A 14,902-nucleotide genomic window follows, 5' to 3' on the forward strand; every position below is an offset into this window, starting at 1 on the left:
CCACATCATACTGAACAAGCAAAATCTGGATGTATTGTCCATAAAAATAAACATAAGACAAGAATTTCCACTCTAAATAGTTCTATTAAACATAGTTCTGAAAGTTCTAGGCTGGGTGTGATGGCTCTTGCCTGTATTCCCAACACTTTGGGAGGCCAAAGTGGGCAGATCACCTGAGGTCAAGAGTTCAATACCAGGCTGGCCAAGATGGTGAAACCCTGTCTCTACCAAAAATACAAAAATTAACCGGGTGTGGTGGTGCATGCCTGTAGTCCCAGGTATTTGGGAGACTGAGAAGGGGAAATGCTTGAGCCTGGGAGGAGTAGGTTGCAGTGAGCTGAGATTGTGCTACTGCACTCCAGTCTGGGTGATAAAGCAAGTAAAATTCATAGGGAAGAATAGGAAAACTCAAATAGCCAAGGCAACTTTATACATTTAAAAAAAAAAAAGAAAGCCTGAAGGCCTCCCACTACTGGACTTTAAACTGTACTAAAAGCTACTGTAACAGTATAACATGTTTCTAGTACAAAAATATACATATAGACCAATGGAAAAGAAGAGAGACCCTGAAAAACAGCTACACTTTTACAATCAACTTATTTTTGACAAAGTCAACAGATATAAAGGAGAAATAACTCCTATTCAATAAATTGTACTACTGGGAAAACTAGTTAGTCATGCAGAAAAAAAGTGGACCCTTGTTTCTTCCCATATACAAATTATAACTCAAGATGGATAAAGACTTATATGTGAGGCTTGGAGCTACAAAAATTCTAGAAGAACACGTAGAAAATACTCTTTTAGACACTGGCCTCTGGTAAAAATTTATGAATAAAGCCTTAAAAGTGAGTGCAAATAAAAATCAAAAGGCTGTGCACAGTGGCTCATACTTGTAATCCTAGCACTTTGGGAGGCCAAGGTGGGTGGATCACCTGAGGTCAGGTGTTCAAGACCAGCCTGGCTCACATGGTGAAATCCTCTCTACTGAAAATATAAAAAATTAGCCAGGCATGGTGTCTTGTACCTGTAATCCCACCTACTTGGGAGGCTGATGCAGGAGAATCACTTGAACCGGGGAGACAGAGATTGTGGTGAGCTGAGATTGCACCACTGCCCTCCAGGCTGGGCAACAGAGCAAGACTCCATCTCAAAAAACTAAAATAAAAAATAAAAAATGGCATCGAATTAAACTAAAGATCTTCGGCACAGCAGAAGTAACTCAACAAAGTAAACAGACACCATACAATATGAAGTAAAATACTTGCAAACTGCATACAACAAATAATATATAGAATTTATTGAAAAATTAATTTAAAAACAAATGATATGAATAGATGCTTCTCAAAGGAAGACGTAAGTGTTTCCAGTAAACATGCCCAAAATGTTCAACACTCCTTATCATCTTAGAGACGTAAATCAAAATGAAAATGTGATACCATTTCACACCAGTTAGAATAGCTGTTATTAAAAACCAGAAAATAACAGATTTGAAGATGTGGAGAAATGCCTATCTTTATAGATTGTTGGTGGGAATGCAATAAAATTTAACCACTGTGGAAAGTAGTTTGGAGATTTCTCAAAGAACTATAAATAGAATTGCCATTTGACCCATCAGTGCCATTATTCCCAAAAAGAATAAATTTTCTTTGCCAAAAAGACACCTGCACCCACATGTTTATTCTAGCATGATTCACAATAGCAAAGACATAGAATTAAACCAGGTACCTATAAACCTTAGATTGGATACGAAAAATGAGGTACTTATACACCCTGCAATACCATGCAGCCACAGAAATGAAGTAATGTCCTTTGCAGCAACATGAATGCAGCAGATGGCCATTAATCTAAGCAAATTAACACAGATCAGTAAAACAAATACCACATGTTCTCACTTAGATGTGGAAGGTGAACATTGGATGCACGTGGAAACACAGATAAAATCAATAAACACTGAGAATTCTAACAGGATGGAAGAAGAAAGGGAGACAAGCATCAAAAAACTACTTTCTGGTGTGATGTACACTACTTGGGCAATGGGATTATTAAGTAGCCAAACCTCAACACCATGCAGTATACCTATGCTACAAATCTGCATGTGTACTCCCTGGATCTAAAACAGAAATAAGATGTTTTGTAATATAATATTATGTTTCTTTAGTTCCAAGTTCATGGTTGGAATTAGCAGTGTAAGACAGAAGTATTTACCTCTTAAGGCATGGGGTAAATGTTTTTATACCACGTTTTGTAAGCTATCCTCTCTGAAAGCTCTTTGCCTATAGCCCAAGAAGTGTTTTATTCCCAAGTGTGCAGCTGAAATAAATGACTATCTCTATTTTTGTGTATATTAAGTGTAGACAAGAATGTATCGTTACTCTACTCTTTTTGGGGAAAAGTGGTATGTGGTTTAATCACTTATTTTTAGAATGAATCGTTTTTTTAAAATGTGAGGCTATGAAAATCATGTTAAATTACTGAATAAGGAAAATAAAACATTTTTCTTAAGCATAAAAGTCTTACGGCCAAACCCCAAGAATGATGAAACAGAGAGTGTGGATTAAGAACACACTGCTGCAACCATTTCATCGGTCATTCTGGTAAAATCAAAATAATAATAATGGGTCAGAAGGAATTTTTAGGATACTTTTTTGATTCTGTCACAGTGTTAAATTTTTATTTGTCTTTATTTGCTATATAGAAGTCTGTACTTCAGCAAAAGATGCCATGAATTTCTAGCTAATATGCTCACACATATATTCTCCCTAGAAAGGTTCTGCTGTGTTTACAATAAATGTGGAACACTGTCCGGAGCTGCACGCCCCGGCCATAGCAAATAATAATTGAGGATTAAACGCCTGAGCTATATTCATTTCCACCCCACACCTTCTCCCTATCTTTGCCTTTTTTCCCCTGTACTAATACCTCGTTAAAGATGGCGCTCTTCCTGCTTCTTCTTCACTCACTTTTCCCGCGCCCGGGAAAATTGTTACTTAATAGTGCAAGCGCAACATGACGTCCGACCGGAGAAACCGAAACTAACCTGGCCACGCCCTCGGCAATGAGATCATTTCCGCCTTAGCCCAACCCCTTCCCTTCCAAGTGTATATAAGGCAGTGCATTACCGCCATTAAACAAGACTTGATCAGAGCACTGTCTTGTCTCCATTTCTCGTGTCTCTTGTTCCCCAAATTCCCACCCCCTCCTCCAGGGCCTGCTCTGACTATCCCGCGGGCCGGGATACGTGGCGCACGAACAGGGACCCGGAAACGAGGGACTCCGTGAGGAAGAGGACGCCAAAGGACGGTCGACCGCTAACGAAGACAAAAGGAGTCAAACTCTTCCGATCACCGCGGGAACCTGCCACGTCAGGATCGAAGGTAAGTGACGCGTCCGAAATGGGACAAGAATTAAGCCAACATCAAATATATGTAGGACAATTAAAAGAGGCTTTAAAGATACGAGGAGTAAAGGTTAAAGGTAATTATTTGTTTAAATTTTTTGATTTTGTAAAAGACACTCAGGCCCAAATGCAATATGACCCTGGACTGTTCTCACAAATCCAGGCTGCTGCTACAAAAGCCTGGAGAAAACTTCCCGTTAAAGGAGATCCAGGGGCCTCGCTCACAGCGGTTAAACAAGGACCCGATGAGCCATTTTCAGACTTTGTGCATAGACTTATGACCACGGCAGGTAGAATCTTTGGAAATGCAGAAACGGGTGTAGATTATGTTAAACAGTTAGCTTATGAAAATGCTAATCCCGCCTGCCAAGCGGCAATCAGACCTTATCGAAAGAAAACAGATTTAACAGGATACATTCGCCTTTGTTCAGATATTGGGCCCTCATATCAACAAGGCCTAGCAATGGCCGCCGCTTTTAGCGGCCAAACAGTAAGAGATTTCCTCCTTAACAAAGGTAAAGATAAAGGGGGATGTTTTAGATGCGGTAAAAGGGGACACTTTGCAAAAGATTGAAAACCAAAATAAGAGTCCAGAAGCAAAAATCCCAGGCCTTTGCCCAAGGTGTAAAAGAGGAAGGCACTGGGCAAACGAATGTAAATCTAAAACTGACAGTCAAGGAAATCCTTTACCCCCCAGGCAGGGAAACGGGATGAGGGGCCAGCCTCAGGCCCCGAAACAAGCATATGGGGCAGTCAGCTTTGTTCCAGCCAGCAACAGCAATCCATTTCAAAACTTAGTAGAGCAACCCCAGGAAGTGCAGGATTGGACCTCAGTTCCACCTCCCACACAATACTAACACCTGAAATGGGACCGCAAACCTTAAATACCGGAATATATGGACCCTTACCACCTAACACTTTTGGGCTACTTTTAGGAAGAAGTAGTGTCACCATGAGAGGCTTACAAGTCCTCCCTGGAGTTATCGATAATGATTATGAAGGAGAAATTAAAATTATGGCCAGAGCTATTGATAGTATTATTACTGTCCCTCAAGGAGTTAGAATAGCTCAGTTACTCCTGCTACCTTTGGTTAAAACAGATAATAATATCCAATACTCTAATAGAAATATAAAAGGTTTCAGATCATCAGATATATATTGGGTGCAACCAATTACAAATCAAAAACCCTCTCTAACCTTATGGTTAGACGAGAAGGCATTCACTGGACTAATAGACACAGGGGCTGATGTAACTATCATTAAACAGGAAGATTGGCCCTCTCATTGGTCTACTACAGAAACTTTAACTCACTTGAGAGGAATTGGACAAAGCAGTAATCCTAAACAAAGTTCTAAATACCTAACATGGACAGATAAAGAAAAAAATTCAGGCCTCATTAAGCCATTTGTCATCCCTTACCTACCTGTTAACCTTTGGGGGCGAGATCTGCTCTCTCAAATGAAAATTATAATGTGTAGTCCAAATGATATAGTTACTGCACAAATGTTAACTCAAGGATACACCCCTGGTAAAGGTCTTGGAAGAGGAGAGAACGGTATCCCACAGCCTATACTGGTTTCAGGACAACTTGATAAAAAGGGGTTTGGAAATTTTTAGCTCAGGCCACTGACAACCTGCACCCCAAAGGTGCGCTGACCCCATTACTTGGAAGTCAGATGAGCCCGTTTGGGTTGATCAGTGGCCTTTACTCAATGATAAACTAAGTGCTGCCCAACAGTTAGTGCAGGAACAACTAGCAGCAGGACACATTGAGGAAAGTAATTCCCCTTGGAATACACCTATTTTTGTTATTAAAAGAAGTCTGGTAAATGGAGACTCTTACAAGATTTAAGAGCAGTAAATATCACTATGATCCTTATGGGTGCCTTACAACCAGGATTGCCTTCACTGGTTGCGATTCCTCAAAAATATTTTAAAATCATTATTGACCTTAAAGATTGCTTTTTTACAATTCCCCTTCACCCTGCTGACCAGAAAAGATTTGCCTTTAGTCTTCCATCTACAAATTTTAAACAACCAATGAAGCGCTATCAATGGAAAGTCTTACCTCAAGGTATGGCCAATAGTCCTACCTTGTGTCAAAAATATGTAGCTGCCGCTATAGAGCCAGTCAGAAAAACATGGGCACAAATGTATATTATACATTATATGGATGATATTTTAATAGCAGGAGAAATTGGCGAACAAGTCTTACAGTGCTTCGCCCAACTCAAACAAGAGTTAACAGCAGCCGGACTACAAATAGCCCCAGAAAAGGTACAATTACAAGATCCATACACTTATCTTGGTTTCCAGATTAATGGACCCAAAATCATTAATCAAAAGGCTGTCATACGTCGTGATCACTTAAAATCCTTAAATGATTTCCAAAAATTACTGGGAGACATAAATTGGCTTCGACCGTACTTAAAGCTCACCACAGGAGAGTTAAAACCTCTTTTCGATATATTAAAAGGAGACTCTAATCCAAAATCCCCCAGGTCCATTACTAAAGAAGCATTAATAACACTCCAGCAGGTAGAACATGCCATTGCAACACAATTTGTTACCGGTATTGATTATTCTCAGCCATTAATATTCCTTATTTTTAACACAACAATAACCCCTACTGGCCTATTTTGGCAGAACAATCCCATTATGTGGGTACACCTGCCCTCCTCCCCTAAAAAGGTTTTGTTGCCTTATTATGATGCCATAGCTGATCTAATTATCTTGGGAAGAGAAAACAGTAGAAAATACTTTGGAATAGAACCCTCTACCATTATACAGCCCTACACTCAATCACGCATCCATTGGCTGTTACAGAATATGGAAGCCTGGCCAATTGTTTGCTCTTCTTACACTGGCGCGATTGACAACCATTACCCACCTAACAAACTCATTCAATTTTGCAAACTTCATGCGTTTGTATTTCCCCATATTACCAGTAAAGAACCTCTCAATGACGCATTACTAATTTTCACTGATGGATCTTCCACAGGACTTGCCGCTTACACTTACAATAATGTAGTCGTTAAGTTCCAGACCACTTATACATCAGCTCAGCTGGTCGAATTGCAAGCTATAATTGCAGCACTTTCAGCTTTTCCTTGTCAGCCACTTAACATTTATACAGACAGCGCCTACCTGGCTCATTCAATACCCCTCTTAGAGACCGTGTCTCAAATTAAACATATTTCAGACACAGCTAACCTATTTTTACAATGTCAACAACTTATCCAAAAAAGGACTACTCCCTTTTTTCTTGGGCATATTAGAGCACATTCAGGATTACCGGGACCTTTAACACAAGGTAACGCAACAGCCGACACGGCAACAAAAACCATAGCCACAGTCACTACAGACAATTTGCAACAAGCGCAAAAAGCGCATGCCTTACATCATTTAAACGCCCAAACCTTAAGACTTATGTTTAAACTTACCAGAGAACAAGCTCGACAAATAGTTAAACAATGCACCAACTGCATAACATATTTACCTGTTCCCCATCTAGGAGTTAACCCCCGAGGACTCATCCCCAACGAAATTTGGCAAATGGACGTTACTCACCACTTAGAATTTGGTCAACTAAAATATATCCATGTATGCATAGACACCTATAGTGGATTCATCAGTGCAACTCTCCAAACAGGAGAGGCCACCAAACATGTCATAGCTCATTTATTACACTGCTTTTCTATTTTAGGAATACCCAAACAAATCAAAACAGATAATGGCCCCGGTTATATAGCCAAAACCTTCTTACAATTTCGTAATACCTTACAAATTAAACATAACACAGGCATTCCCTATAATCCCCAAGGACAAGGTATAGTAGAAAGAGCTCATCTGTCATTAAAAACTATTATCACAAAATTAAAAGGGGGGAGCTGGTACCCCGTGAAGGGTACCCCCAGAAACATACTCAATCATGCCCTGTTTATCCTTAATTTTTTAAATTTGGACAGTCATGGAAAATCGGCTGCCGACCGTTTCTGGCATCCTGAATCTCAAAAACAGTTTGCAATGGTAAAATGGAAAGATCCACTTGATAGTTCATGGCATGGCCCCGATCCAGTTTTAATTTGGGGAAGAGGCTCAGTATGCATCTTCTCACAAAAAAATGATGCAGCCAGATGGCTGCCTGAAAGATTGGTAAGACAAATAAATCATAACCATTGTCAGTCCAGGGAAGATAAATCTCCCTGAGAAGTTCTTTCCTTCTTGTTTTTCAGAAAATGAAGCGTAACATGAAATTCCTTTGGAGAATAATCGCTCTATATAACATAGTGACAGTCTATGCAGGTTTTGGTGACCCTCGTAAGGCAAGAGAATTATTACGAAAACAATACGGCCAGCCTTGTGACTGCAGAGGGGGACAAATATCTGAACCTCCGTCAGATAGAATCACCCAGGTGACCTGCACGGGCAAGACAGCTTACCTAATGCCAAACCAGTTATGGAAATGTAAGTCTACCCCAAGGGACACCTCACCTAGCGGGCCACTCCAAGAATGCCCCTGTAGCTCTTTCCAATCTTCTGTACATAGTTCCTGTTATACCTCCTATCAACAATGCAAATCAGGCAATAGAACATATTATACGGCCACGTTACTAAAAACACAAACTGGAGGTACCAATGACGTGCAAGTATTAGGATCCACCAATAAACTTGTACAATCTCCTTGTAACGGCCAAAAAGGAAAGCCTGTTTGCTGGAGCACTACCGCCCCCATTCACATTTCTGATGGAGGAGGCCCATTCGATATTACCAGAATTAAAACCGTCCAGAAAAAATTAGAAGAAATTCATAAAGCTTCATATCCTGAACTTCAATATCACCCTTTAGCCCTGCCTGAGCTTAGAGATAATTTTAGGCTCGATGCCCAAACCTTTGATATCCTCAATGCTACTTACAATTTACTTCAAATGTCCAATACAAGCCTGGCCCACGATTGTTGGCTTTGTCTTAAAATGGGCCCCCCTATTCCTCTAGCCATACCTAACCTTTCATTGCCCTATGTCAATTACTCAAATGAATCCTTAGTAAATAATTCCTGTCCTATTACCACCCCCCTCTTAGTTCAACCGATGATGTTTTCTAATTCCCCTTGCCTCTTTTCACCATCATATAATAACACTAAAGAAATTGATTTAGGCTATGTTGTGTTTGGCAACTGTACTTCCATAATCAATGCCACCAACCCTTTGTGTGCTATAAATGGCTCGGTTTTCGTTTGCGGAAACAACATGGCATATACGTATCTACCTACAAATTGGACAGGGCTTTGTGTTCTGGCCACTCTTCTCCCCGACATTGATATCATCCCTGGAGATGAACCTATCCCCATCCCTGCTATTGAACATTTTATTTATAGACCGAAATGAGCCATACAATTTATTCCCTTGTTGGCTGGACTAGGAATCACCACTGCTTTTACTACAGGAGCCACAGGCCTAGGAGTCTCACTAACCCAATATACTAAATTATCCAATCAATTAATTTCAGATGTACAGACCTTATCCAGTACTATACAAGATTTACAAGACCAAGTAGACTCGTTAGCTGAAGTAGTTCTCCAAAATAGAAGAGGTCTAGATTTGTTAACGGCAGAACAGGGAGGGATATGTTTGGCTTTACAGGAAAAGTGCTGTTTTTACGCCAACAAATCCGGAATCGTCAGAGATAAGATAAAAACTTTGCAAGAAGAACTGGAAAAGCGCAGAAAAGGCCTGGCCGCCAATCCACTATGGACTGGGCTCGATGGACTTCTCCCCTATCTCCTGCCATTTCTTGGTCCTTTACTCACTCTTCTACTCTTCCTCACTCTCAGGCCTATAATCCTTAATCAGCTTATGGCATTTGTCAGACAACAAATCGAGGCCTTCCAGGCCAAACCTATACAGGTTCATTATCATCGCCTTGAGATGACTGAAAATGGTGAGTCTTATTTACCTTAATAAGACCACCTCCCCTGTGTGCTGAACTGGACAGTCAATGATGGGTAAGAGGACACTATCTCCATCGGAGCCTAAGACAGGAGGGCCGCCCTTGCTGCTGCCTTATCCCATGACGGGCCTAGAAGGTGGGGGTGAGTTGACCCAACCTAAGACAGGCGCAGTTCCCGAGGGGTTTTCTTATCATAAAAATATAAAAAGGGGGACCTGTCCGGAGCTGCACGCCCCGGCCATAGTGAATAATAATTAAGGATTAAACGCCTGAGCTATATTCATTTCCACCCCACACCTTCTCCCTATCTTTGCCTTTTTTCCCCTGTACTAATACCTCGTTAAAGATGGCGCTCTTCCTGCTTCTTCTTCACTCACTTTTCCCGCGCCCGGGAAAATTGTTACTTAATAGTGCAAGCGCAACATGACGTCCGACCGGAGAAACCGAAACTAACCTGGCCACGCCCTCGGCAATGAGATCATTTCCGCCTTAGCCCAACCCCTTCCCTTCCAAGTGTATATAAGGCAGTGCATTACCGCCATTAAACGAGACTTGATCAGAGCACTGTCTTGTCTCCATTTCTCGTGTCTCTTGTTCCCCAAATTCCCACCCCCTCCTCCAGGGCCTGCTCTGACTATCCCGCGGGCCGGGATAGAACATTGATTATCTTCCTTGTGCTGCTATGTTTGTATAAAATAAGAAGACTTATTCAAGTCTGACTCTGCAAGTAAAGCAGAGTCAACCATGACTTTTCTAGTTTCAACAGCCACGGCATCTGAAATTTAGTATACTGTGAACTATGAATAATGATAGCATTTCAAAACTGAGAAAAAGAAATTGATAACTTTATATTTTTAGCTTATCATTTAGTTGATAAAAATTTATAGTTTCTAAATTATATGTTAAACAACTTGAACATGCAGATACCTAAAAGATTCATTTAGATGATAGTACTACTATTTAATAGCCTATAATTGTGTATCACATTTGCCGCTTTGGGCTTCCTGGAAAGCAGTTATTTAGCTTCTACATGTAAATGGAGAAAAGACTTTCTATAATCCTAATCATACAGATCTTTTAAGATTAGCACTATGTGTAGATTTGAATAAAATTCATAGGTTTGTAAGATAAATGTTAATAGGTTTTTTTATGAAACCAACATTTTAAGTGACTGATCAGTAATTTCAATCTATTTCATTTTATTAACTGAGAAGACAAATTATTTAACCAAAATAAGCATTCTTATATTACTCTTCCTGAAACTTTCAGAAACTAGACAACTCAATGGATTATAATGTACATGAGGACCACAAATATTCTATATAATAATAGGCTCATTCTTGCTCTCTTTTTTTGCCCAGGCTGTTGTGCAGTGGCACAATCTCAGCTCATGGCAACCTCTACCTCCTGGGTTCAGGTGATTCTCCTGCCTCAGCCTCCCAAGTAGCTGAAACTACAGGTGCATGCCACCACACCCAGCTAGTTTCTTTGTATTTTTAGTAGAGACGGGGTTTCACCATGTTGGTCAGGCTGGTCTCAAACTCCTGACTTCATGATCCACCCCCATCGGCCTTGCAAAGTATTGGGATTACAGGTGTTAGCCACCACGCCTGACCCATTCTAGATTTTAATATAAAAAATGTAACATATTTCAAAAGTAAAATTGGTGTCTGGCTCTTTTAAGTCATGAGAAGAATACCATTGTTAGAATCCATTTACCAAAGTGCGTTAGGCTTAGTGATAAGTACTTTAAACCAAAAATCAAGTTCTACCTACTATCTAAGGGTAAAAAGAAGTAGTTTTAAAATTCCTATGTATTTCTATGACATTAAAAAATTAAAAGCCAAAATGTTAGGTTAGGAATAAAAACAAGCATTGCGTGAAATGGTGTTAAGCATAATGATTAAAATTGAAACTCAATATTAGGTGGTACTGTAGCAGGACAACCTGCAGACAAAACCCCTCAGACACCGAGTTAAAGAAGGAAGGGCTGTATTCAGCCAGGAGCTTTGGCAAGACTCACGTCTCCAAAAACGGAGCTCCCTGCGAGTGAGCAATTCCTGTCTCTTTTAAGGGCTTACAACTCTAAGGGGATCTGCATGAGAGGGTCATGATCCATTGAGCAAGCAGGGGGTACATGACTGGGTGCTGCATGCACCCGTAATCAGAACAGAAGAGGACAGGCATTTTCACAATGCTTTTCTATACAATGTCTGGAATCTATAGCTAACATAACCAGTTACGTCAGGGGTTGATCTTCAACCAGGCCCAGGGCGTGGTGCCGGGCTGTCTGCCTGTGGATTTCATTTCTGCTTTTTGGTTTTTACTTCTTTCTTCAGAGGCAGAAATTGGGCATAAGACAATATAAGAGGTGGTCTCCTCCTTTATTTCTCCCCTTTGAGAATCTCACACAATAGTGGGAGTTCTCACTTTTATTCTGACCACCCATGTCTTCTTGCAAGGCAGATCGATAGTGATTTATATAGTACACTTGTGCTGAAGCATTTTGGTGAACTAAGGTAGCGATGAAGCTTTCTATCATTTGAAGAAGTACAGGTAGAAAACAAGGGAGCAGTATGCAGGTTTCCATTACTGTTATAACTCCTATTATAAGAGTTTTAAATCTTTTTAGTGCTGGGAACCACTTTCCAAACATGGCCCCAGGACTAAATCCATGCTGCACTTGCACAGGCACATGTGCCACTTTTGTCATATTTCTTACTATGTCTTCAACTACTTGCCCTTGATCATCTATGTGTAGACAGCAATTAGCAAGGTTAAATTTTCTACAGACCCCCTCCTTCAGCTGCTAGCAAGTAGTTGAGAGCCAATCTATTTTGAAAGATAGCATTTCTCATCAAGTTTCTTGCCAGGCCAGAATAGTCAAGGCTCTGATGGTCTTATTAGTGATTATTTTAAAGACAGCTTGTAACTGTATGATTTGGTTGAGCATGTAAATGGGGGTTGGGTATCCCCACAAGCCATCTTGTGCCCAAGAACCAGGCCCATAATATTGTATAATTCTCTCAGGGGGCCATTCATTATCTTTCCTATTTTCTATAGCTATGCTTCTCTTTTGGCAGGAAGCATAGACAGGGAAGCCCAGGAGTTCACCTATCTGTATGGGCAGTAGGAATAAAGATGGTTTAATAGCGCCAATAACACAACTACCTGCCCACTGGTCGGGTAATTTGGCATAAGGTCTATGCCCACATATCCAGTATAATCTAGTGGGGACTGTCCAGTCCCGGTGGGACTCCAGGTGGGTCCACACAGTTTGCAACTTTGGGAATTTATTAAATGGATTTTTCTTAATATGGTTTGAACTATACTAGGTGGCTGTTTTTGTAGTACTATTATACAGTTTTTGCCCAAGGCAGCTGAGTCTTCCCACAGGAAGAGTGAAGTCCTTCCCCACTCTTGCTATACAGTATTGTCTAATGATTGAGGCTTTTAGGACCCAGAAGTTATCAGGGTGATTCTTTTGAGCTGGGAATTTATCAGGAACTGGGTCTGTAGGTTCTAATTCTCAGGCTTCCCATGGCCATTGATCTCCCATTACAGTTCCTCCACATACATAACATGAAGTGATATTGAGAGACTGGGCTACATGCTCGGCTAACTGCAAAAACAAAATTCTTATTTTTCCTGGAATTTCTGGTGCTGGCACATTCAGTTCATAATAGAAGGTTTGAAATACTGGCTCAGGAGAGCATTTATAAACTCCTCAAACCAAGATATTTACTTGATCCAGTTCAGCTCCATCAGGTTCTAGGGTTACATGTTCCTCTTTTTACCAGTGAGGATTAAGGGGGTTGGTTATTACTAGTTCTAAGGGGTTACACTTACCACTGGTACAGGAAGGGCCACTTTTCCCTTTCTGAAGTGGACAGGATTCTTTCCATTTTTTACCCAAGTAGCCTAAATGACACAAGACCAGTATCCACATATATTTCCACACAGTCCTAATTCATGGCAAATGTACTTATTTTCTGCCATATAGCCTCTTTTTTTTAAATTAAGAGAACCAGATCCTATTCCTAACATTACTATTAATGACAGCACAGACATCAAATTTCAATGTGACTTGTTTGGGCACCCCTTTTTCTTCTGTTTTGGCTAACACTTTACTCATATTGTTCATGAGCCCCCACCAGTCCTCAGTCCTTAATCTTATTTTAAAAACTGTGGTCATGGGAGGCTCAGATGGGTCATAACACACATCAGGTAGGTCATTTCCTGGGCTACATACCTTGTGTAGAATAACATTATACAAACAAGTTCTTTTTAGAGTTCCAGTACACTTATAATAACCATAAAATAATAGGATCTTAGCAACTTTTTGTCCTACCTAAGTGACTTGATGTATACACTGGGAAGAGTCCTCAGTATGAGGAAGGTCAGTTGAAGTCCTTACTGTAAAAGTGCAAATTTTAAGGAAAATGAGTCATGTGATGTGTTTTCTCATGCTTCAGCTGTGCGTGGGCCAGTCAGCTTCTGGGTGTGACTGGAGCAGGGCTTGTCGTCTTCTTCAGAGTCACTTTGCAGGGGTTGGAGAAGCTGCTTCTGTCCACGTACAGGTCCCAGTCTACTGATGTTCAAGGATGGTGTTGGTGGTTAGGCATGCTAGAATAAACTGAGTCCAACAAGTCTACACAGTTATGTTCACCTGGGCTCTCTGATACCGGGAGCAAGGGGGCGGGGTTTAGGGTGTTGCAAACTTCAATGGTTATGCGGGAATTTTCACATAGCAAGCTTTGGTACTTGGTTAACCTAGCATTTGTTAACCAATGATGTCCTGTGGTAGTTATTAAAGTTACCACAGCATGGGGGGCCTTTATATTCAGGTTTTGCCCAAGGGTTAGTTTATCTGCTTCTTGTGCTAACAGGGGCATTTCTGCCAGAGCCCTCAGACATGGGGGCCAGCCTTTGGAAACCCCATCTAGTTGTTTTGAGAGATAGGCCACTGGCCTTCGCCAGGGCCCCACAGTCTGGGTTAAAACTCCAACTGTCATTTTTTTCTCTTTCTGACACACAGGGTATAAACGGTTTTGTCAGGTCAGGTCGCCCCAGGGCTGGGGTTGACCAGCCTGGTTTTCTTTTAACTCATGAAAAGCTTGTTGCTGTTGGCTGTAATACATGTAGTTTATTCAATCTACATTTTTATTAACTGTCACCCACCAAAATGTTGATGCAAATCCTGCAGTTATTTGATTTTAAGCTTTAAATTGATCCGGTATTCCCCGTGGGACTCCAATTGCATCTAAATGGATATGAGAGTCAAAAGACCCATAAGGGACTTTTCTTGCTTTATGATGTCTTGTTTTTCCTCCTTCTGGTTGATGAAATGCCAGGGTGAAAGGAACAGCCAGTTGGACTAAAGTATAAGTGCCACTCCAGTTATTCGGCAGAGTGCCCAGTAAAGATCCACCACAATACCACCACACAGCCGCTCAGAGATGAACAAGGGCTGACTGATTGATAAGCTCTTGAAAATTCTTAAGCTCACTGCATCCCTTCAGGTCTCCAAGGAACGATAAGTTTCCTCCCTGTCA

At 40.9% G+C, this 14,902-nt stretch overlaps 1 protein-coding gene across 1 annotated transcript; it reads left to right on the plus strand.

The window, feature by feature from the left end:
* The first annotated feature begins 731 nt into the window (after positions 1 to 731).
* LOC135968415 (uncharacterized) lies at positions 732 to 9,908 on the plus strand. The gene is made up of 3 exons (XM_065535108.1): positions 732 to 817; positions 3,206 to 3,374; positions 7,634 to 9,908. Exons 1-3 carry the CDS (start codon positions 732 to 734, stop codon positions 8,783 to 8,785), a joined length of 1,407 nt encoding a protein of 468 aa, XP_065391180.1. The 3' UTR covers positions 8,786 to 9,908.
* The last annotated feature ends 4,994 nt before the right edge of the window (positions 9,909 to 14,902 follow it).

The sequence above is a fragment of the Macaca fascicularis genome, chromosome 19 (genome assembly GCF_037993035.2).
Source record: "Macaca fascicularis isolate 582-1 chromosome 19, T2T-MFA8v1.1".
Lineage (NCBI taxonomy): Eukaryota > Metazoa > Chordata > Mammalia > Primates > Cercopithecidae > Macaca > Macaca fascicularis.

Bases quoted from the DNA above. Each gene is read 5' to 3' on its own strand.
- LOC135968415 (XM_065535108.1), top strand. From the start codon at position 732: ATGGATAAAGACTTATATGTGAGGCTTGGAGCTACAAAAATTCTAGAA. The intron at 818-3,205 runs GTAAAAATTTAT...CCCCTCCTCCAG, and splicing joins CTTTTAGACACTGGCCTCTG to GGCCTGCTCTGACTATCCCG. The intron at 3,375-7,633 runs GTAAGTGACGCG...CTTGTTTTTCAG, and splicing joins CTGCCACGTCAGGATCGAAG to AAAATGAAGCGTAACATGAA.